The 7,977-nt window shown below is 42.7% G+C and overlaps 1 protein-coding gene and 1 long non-coding RNA gene across 5 annotated transcripts in view; one reads left to right on the top strand and one right to left on the bottom strand.

Moving 5' to 3' along the window:
* Positions 1 to 305: 305 nt before the first annotated feature.
* LOC113958039 lies at positions 306 to 1,289 on the top strand. Its single transcript, XR_003531388.1, has 2 exons — positions 306 to 632; positions 754 to 1,289. It is a non-coding gene; the product is annotated as an uncharacterized LOC113958039 (long non-coding RNA).
* Positions 1,290 to 4,794: 3,505 nt separating this feature from the next.
* TAMM41 (TAM41 mitochondrial translocator assembly and maintenance homolog) overlaps positions 4,795 to 7,977 on the bottom strand; it is a 28,332-nt gene continuing 25,149 nt past the window's right edge. For all 4 annotated transcript variants that reach the window (XM_027666026.1, XM_027666022.1, XM_027666027.1 and 1 more), the window contains 2 exons: positions 6,057 to 6,191; positions 4,795 to 5,180 (listed from right to left, as the gene is read on the bottom strand). In XM_027666026.1, coding sequence (XP_027521827.1) covers positions 6,064 to 6,191 — 128 coding nt within the window. In that variant the 3' untranslated portion in view covers positions 4,795 to 5,180; positions 6,057 to 6,063. The remainder of the gene's footprint in view (positions 5,181 to 6,056; positions 6,192 to 7,977) is intronic.

Here is a 7,977-nt window from a genome sequence, read left to right as displayed (position 1 = left end):
GGAGCGGCGGCAGCGCGGCCGCGGCGCCCGCGGGCCGGGCCGGGCCGGGCCGGGCCGGGAGTGGCGGGAAGGGGCGGCACTGCGGCCCGGCAGCGGAGCGGAGCAGGCGCGGCGAGCCTGGCCCCGCTGACCCCGCTCGCTCGCGGGCCCGGGGAGGAATCCCAGGAATGAGGGAATTCTGCGCCGAGCAGGTGGGGAGCGCGGGGCGGTCCCATTGGCCAAGACCGCTATGACGTCAGCATAATTAGGGTAATGATGAGCTGACGTCACATCCTCGCAGGTAGGGAGCGCGCGCGCCAGGCCCCGCCCCGGGGAGGGGCTCGCGGGGGCCGAGGTCGAAGGGCCACCGGTTCGAACCCCGAGAAAGCCGGGAACGCCACACCGAGGAAGTGGAGAAGAGGGAGCGGGTACAACGCCGCCAGTCTGTGCCTGCTTGACTCCGACTCTGCTTTAAAAAGCTTTTCTGCAACTACAGGCAAACAATAAAAAAATTCTCTTCACAACGCACTTTTTTAAAAGCCGAAGTGCGCCACTTGCGTTTCAAATTGAAACGCGCCGTCACTCAGCATCTCACAAACCGGCTGAGCAGCCACGCGCACAAATGACGAGGAACAAGCGTTTCAGAGCCTGAGGTAACGTACTACAGCCGGGCTGAGGGATGGGGGGCTAACGTCCACGTATTCCACACAATTTGACGATAATTGGTCTGAACAGATCCGTCACTTTGTTTCCTGTTTACTGCTCGTACCGCAGCAGATTTTTACAGAATCCCTTCTTGCACTCGATATGACTCATTCAGCCGCCGGAGGAACTGCCACCAGTCAGAGGTGTGCGAAACTAAAGCTGAGCCATCGCCATGGTCAACGAATCGCTCTCGTACTCTTCCATCTCCAGAGCAGGAGCTCCCACGTGCAACTGCAAAAAGTCTGAATGTCTGCCAAGAGCCAGAACGATCCAGTCCCTCAGCACTGGACTACTGGGAAAAGCAAGAAACACACCTGTTCTCACCATCCCAGCACTCCCCGAACACCAGCACATCCTCACTCCCCTTGCCTTGCAGCAGCACTCATTCCAAGTTTGCCATTCCCAAGATTCAAGCAATTTAGGAGCACGTTTTGCCTGTTTTGAGTAACGTTATCAAAAACTAACTGGTTTGGAACAGCTTGTGTATTTGAAAGAGCCACTTCTCAGAAGCCAAACTAAGACTATTCCAATGCACTCTGAAGAACCTGGGAATGCTGTTTGTGCAACAGGCATTTAATTTGCAGAAATTAATTACAAAACAGTAATGGGAAAGTGCTGTACTGATCTTCTGGTGTCCACATGAACATCAGTTGTCATGTAGAGAAACAGGTCCAATAATTCTGCATTTTACCTTCACAAGGATCTGAGGGTGCTTTGGGCAGCTCTTGGAGTGCACTGCAAAGGGAAAGAATCACAGAATGTGCTGAGTTAGAAGGGACCCACAGGGATCATCCAGTCCAACCCCTGGCCCTGCCCAGACCCATCCCCAAGAGTCACCCCCTGTGCCCCAAACCCTCCTGGAGCTCTGGCAGCCTTGGGGCTGTGCCCACTGCCCTGGGGAGCCTGGTCAGTGCCCAAACAGCTTCTGGGGGAAGAACCTTTTCCCGAGATCCAATCTAACCCTGCCCTGACACAACTTCAAATCAATGTGAACCCCACAAAAAGCCTTAGGTCTGCAGATTTGTGGTGGAACCCAAAAAGAACACAGGGCAACAGAAATGCCATGTCTCAGTGGAATTCTGCTCATGGTATTTCTCCTACCCAGCTCTTCCTCCCCTCAGTGTGACAGACACACACACTATTATAATAAATGCATAAGTATATAAATGGCAGCACAACTGTCTGTGTTTTCTCAAGGAAAAAAAAAGTACCAAGGCACAGCAAGGTTTATTTTAGATACTGAAACTGGGATTGGTGCATGAAATGGTGGAGGGAGCACAGCTCCCACATGTCGCCAGAGGTGCAGCCAAAGGAGCAGCCTGGCCAAGTGGTGTGGGAGGCTGCACGGAAGGGAACGGCCGGGGATGAACCCACACACCCTGCACTTGGATTCCTTGAAAGATTCAGATCCCATGAAGGGCCTGTGCTGTCCAGTTCCCATTTAAAAGTCTATCAAAATCATGCAAGAATAGCTGACACTGAAGTATTTTCATATCCTTGCGCGGACAGGTCATGAGATCCTCGGGCCACCAAAAGCTAGCCAAAAATGCATTCCAAACATTAAATGAAATCCAGATTTAGACTCCACACACTCAGTATACCTAATAGAAACATTTCAGTTGCTAAAAAACTGAAAGGCATATAGTCTCATAATAATAATAAACAACATAATTTTATACATATTTTTAAACCTTTGTCTATGACATTTATACCAATATATGGTAATATTTATATTTTTAAAAATTAATATTGTTTTAATAGACTACTGAAAAATATTTTCATTACCAGCTAACAAGAACAGAATTTTGATGATCTAATATTTGGAAAAATACTAGTCATAATAATCTAAAACTTAAGAAAAAAAAGATATCAGAAAAAAAAAAATGAAATACGGAAAACAAAACCACAGGCACTGGGAAAAGATCTGAACTAGACATTGGTACACATCACGAGAATTAATTGCTGCAGACTTTTTAATATGCATCTTTAAGAAAAAAGTCTGCCACTCTTGTTTATAACTGCTGGAGGGAATAGGTGGGAAGGGTTTCTTTGTTTAATGACACAGAGCTCCTGGGATGAGGAGGAGCTTCAAAAAGGAGAGGTCAAAACCAGCTTTTCATCCTTTGGATATTCTATTACAGCTCCCAGCAAAAGTTTTACAACAGGATATTTACTAAACATCTAAAGAGTCTGAGGAACATCAGCTTGCTGGGAACAGTGACCCTGTGCATTCCCGTACAGACACTGCTGGTGCAGACAGACAGACTTCCCCACTGAAGTGAGCTGTAAGCACTCGTTAAAACAAAAAGAATGAAGGGCAAGTTGTCAAACACTGGAAATCTTCGAAAACAGCATAAGAAAACCTTGTTGAAGCTGCTGAGTTCAACACAGGCTAATGTTCAGCGAAGCCACTCAAAAGGCAAATTCACAAACCAGTAAAGCAAACCCAGCCTTGGGTGATGAATGGGATTTTGTTTTGCTTGGCTGTTAAAATTTATTTTCGTTTTTGCATGTACTTTCTAACTGAATGATATCAAAGGCTCTTTGCTGACTTGGATACCAGCAAAAATATACTTTGCTGAAACCCAAAAACCGATTGACACAGCTGAGGGTTCCTAGCTGAACTAAAACAAAAGTAGTGCTTCAAGCCTTAGGTAAGGCACCTAAGATATGATGCAAATCCTGGGACAGACTCCAGTTGCTACTCCTATTCCAAATGTGTATTAATCACCAAAAATTAGTCACATTCTCCATACGGTATGGCCACTGCAACAGAAGATTTAACCCCTGCGTGAGGGAGCCGGGATCATTCCTGCCGGTGCATCTCAGGTGCCGCAGGATCGATGTCTCCCGACTTCTCCTGCTGTGGATGTGCCAGTCACACAGAGATCTGCCACATCCCCCAGGCCCACTGAGCTCCTCAAACAATATGTTAGCACAGGGGCACAGAGAGACACCAGTATTTCACAAGCACCAAAAGCCGCCAAGTCATTTCTAAGTATGTTTTGAGAGTTACCACTGTTTCACAAAGTGTTTTAACACTTTTTTCTTCTTTTTAGTATAGAAGAAGGAAAGAACCTGAAACCAGAGGAGGAAACCTGTATACTAGCAAGTGCAGTTGCAGTCTGCAGGGAGATCTGATGGCCCAGTTCTACAGACCCTACTCAAACATTAATCTTGTAACTACTATTGAAATAAAGCCTGACATCTGGTCCATGACCAACCAAGAAAATAAAACAATTTTCACCATACCAAGAGTTGGTTAAAAATGCCTTGGGCAAGTACCTCCCTCCATGTGGGTCCCAACAGCAATAGCCTCATTACTGTGAAAGTCTGCAGTGTTCACCAGCCACTGGTGCTCCATGTGCAAAGGGACTCCAGCCTGGTTTGGTAAACTATTTTTGACTGATTTCAGCTTCTAAGACTTGCAGCAGGGGGCACGTGTTGTGTGTTGCTTCAATCAACAATACAAGTGTAGAGCTACAAAGAGATGGTTTCTTTTTCTTTAGGTGCCCATCTAAGGAAGTAATTTGCCAAGTGGTATCACTGCATGTAAGAGAGGAATTTATGGAAGTTCTTCCAGTTTCTTACTGCAATCTCATTTAGTTTTTCGAACAGCAACAATGTCTGTTACAACAGAGAGGAATGCATGAAGTTACCTTCAGTCTGAAGAGAAGCCCAAGACATACCAAACTTTGCATGAAGATGATTAAGTTGGTGCCAAAAGCAAACACTTTTCCCAAAGCTATCACAAAACACCATTACTTGTCAGCTTAGTAAGGCATGTCATTGCTTCCCAATCTCTGTCAGTACAACTACAATGCATGCTTCCATCTATCCACACATTCTTTTAATAAAACAGGTTGATTTTACACCAAATGACAGCAGCTTTTAAAATCATATCTCAAAACACATTTTATCACACACAAATTATGCAGCCTCTGTAACAAACATCTTTTCTTCCATGTTGACACTCCTAAGCTCTGAATCTAAAACTCTTCCCTCCAAAAATCTGGGTTCATTTGCACTGCATCTCAAAGCTACCTTATATAAAAACACACCCAAAATCCAAAGCACTGTGGAACATCAGACTTAAAAAGACACTTTAAATTTTTTTTGAAGATAGTTTATTATTTCATTAGACCATAATGTGTTAAATTGCAGTAATTCCAGACAGACAAGTTGATCCAAACTGTAAGTTTATGAAGATGGTTATTTATTACCTGCTTCAAGACAAAGCTTGTCCTCTTCATAATTGTCTGCCTCATCATCCAAAGGCAGATTAAAAGAGACAGAGTAATTTCAGTTGGAGCAGGGTCATAACAGCAGCATAATCTTCAAGCAAACAGTGAGATACTTTCAGACTAAAACAGAAATATGAACACCACCAACTCTGTTCTTTCAGAACATTTAACCACAGGTACTTTTTGCTTGCTTTGTTCTAGGAAAGATTCCACCTTATGGATGTTCCCATAAGATGAAGACAGTCAAGATAGCTGAGAAAAAAAAAAGTTAAAAATAAAGGAGTGTCAGATTAACAAATTAAAAGCAACCTTTGGTCACACCCACTGTTTTTAATTTGTCCAAGTTTTGTTAAACACTGATAAAAAGACCACAAATGGTTCACAGAGAGACTGAATGATGAGCTCAGTGTAAAAAAAAGGTCAGTATAACCATGATACACAAATGTAGATAAAGATTCAAAGCAACCTCTTTACTGTATACTTTTTTCTTGTGCAACAAACACATACATATAATAGATTTAACTCCCTATTAGATTTGTATCCTTTCAAATGGGTCAAGAGAAACTTTAGTGCCACTGGGATCATTAAAATCATGGACTGGTTGCAATTCATGATAAGATGTGAATCTGTTTTTCTGAGTTTCCACACTAACTTATTGTAAGCTACATAATTTCCATACATTTCCAGGTTATAAGGAAAGGTTCTTCAGTCACCTGAATTTCTTCTAAGCCAGCAGTAGGTGACTGGATAAGAGTAACATGCCTGCCTAAAGGAACTGGGCACCAGGAGACTGTCTAGGCCCTTAGGAATATCCATCTGTCAGCTGTCCATGTGTCATGGAATCACACCATATTGGTCAAAGGTTGCACTCAAGGATCCTGGAGGTCTTTTCCAACCTAAATGATTCTATAATACAGGTAACACGTTTTCGATTTTATACTGAAAATTAGTCACAAACTCTAGACAAGGAACAGAGGAGACATTCTTTAAACAACAAAAAGAAAAGCAGAAAACCCCAGAACTTTACTTTAAAAGCACCTGTGCAAGTACAACCCTTAAATATAATCCACTTTAAAATGTAAGCATTTTAAGCACAGTGACCATCTACTGTTGTCTTTACAAACTCACCTTCAAACTATGAAATTGCTGCTGACTCAGTCTTCTGCTTGGCAAGTCTAACCCAAGGATGCAGGCTCAAAGTTAACCAGGAGTGTGCAAAATGTGTACCATCTCCCCACCTAGGATTTATGCCCCAACACCAGAGTTGGGAGGCAATGAGGGGAGGAAAAAACAGAGGAAAAAAAAAAAGAAAAAGAAAAAAAGAAATAGTCTAGAATTTATTGTGCAAATAATTTGATTTTCAAAAGCCTTGCCCCAGGCTGTAATGCCAAAGCACTGTGACAATATCATGAGACAGACATTGGGAGGCTGCTTTATGTCAGCTCTGCCCCCTGTCCTGCACCACTTTTCAAAACATTTTAAGGAGCCAAACTTCTTGGCTCTCACTGTTGTCTCATACAAGGAGTGAGCCAGACATTTCACCACTGGTAAGAGCAAGACAGCTTGAGGATGGCAACATTAAAAGAACAAACCAAAATCACAAACAAAGCCCCCCCCCCACCACCACCTTCATGCATCGATACCAAGGTTTGGAGAAGCTTTGGCAGGAAGCACAGATTAAAAAAATAATCCTCTGTGTGGGAGCAGAACCTTTCAAATTTACCAAGTATTTCATAGAGCTAGATAGATTCCATGTAGAGAAGTAATACAAATTAATTAAATAAATGAGATATTTTACCGTTTACTTGGCCTGTTTAACCAGTAGGGGAGGTATCTTAAACATCAGGCTTGAGTCTTTCAGAGCAGATCTCACAGTACAACAAAAGCAAGTGAAGGAACCAAAAGACATAGTGTTATGACCGGTTTTTGGTTTGTTTTGTTTTTAAAGACTGTCCCCTGTGGTTGCAAGCTCCCAAGAATTAAATTCTATTCAAATTCAAAAGCAGGAGGAATCCTCTATAGCCATGACACTTGCATGAAGTTTCAGTCAGTTGCCTTTACAGCTGCAGTAACTTCAATTTCTCAGGAAAAAAATGTGCATAATCGTCAAAATAGCCACCTACCACTAATGAAAAGGTTTGGGCAGAATGCTGAATTGTGAAGTCAAAAATGACATGAAAGTTCTACTGAAGGTGTAACTAAAATATTTGCAGCTTTCATGAATAATTTCAGAATGTATATAGTCCAAAGCTTCCTGTACATGTACTAAAATTTAACCCATTTCTTAACATCTCTGATTTAACCAGTCTGAGTAAGAGGTTAAAATGTGCAAGAGTAAAGTGATTCCTGCCTCTCCCTAAGGCAGTCATTAAGTTCAGGATCAGTTAGCAACTGTGATGTAAATTTTTATCTAGAAAAACAGGTAAATAAGGTCACTGCAAAATTTTGTGAAACCACAGTATCAAAAGTGACAGAGCAGCTGTTCACTCAGACAAAAAATATGCCAGAAAATACCTATGTAGAGGTAATGTCTCTTCTTCCTGCAGTAGATAATACAAAGAAAATTCATTTTCTACACAGAATATAGGCCAGCAGAACTGAATTTGAAAATGAAGAATACTTCATCCTCTATCAACACCTTACCCATGAAAAACTATCAGACACACACTGACCTGGCATTCTGACCTTCAAAGCATATTTCAGTGTCAATTCTATTTTTAAATTAATTGCTGGGAAAAGGCATGAGTCACAACCCTGCTTGGATCCCCCTCCACTGGACACTCACCAAGGGCTCTGTTTATTCTGAAGTTTCCCAAGTCAGAACAGGATGTAGCATTACTACCTCAGTGTGGAGAACAAGGACCTCACAGTTCAGTTCCCTAAGCAACCCAGGAATACTGGCCTCTGGATCCATCTTTATCTTCCCAATTTGGCAAAGATTTTTGTTGCAAACATCAGGAAGCTCTGGAATACTCCAAAGTGCATCCCTCTAACAGAAAGGGATCCCACTTCCTCAGCTGTGTGCTAACCTACAGGCACCTTGTTTATG

The sequence above is a fragment of the Corapipo altera genome, unplaced genomic scaffold, assembly GCF_003945725.1.
Source record: "Corapipo altera isolate COAL_440 unplaced genomic scaffold, ASM394572v1 101, whole genome shotgun sequence".
Classification (NCBI taxonomy): Eukaryota; Metazoa; Chordata; class Aves; order Passeriformes; family Pipridae; genus Corapipo; species Corapipo altera.
Note: the sequence above shows the minus strand (reverse complement) of the source record. Positions and strands in the feature narration are given on the sequence as shown.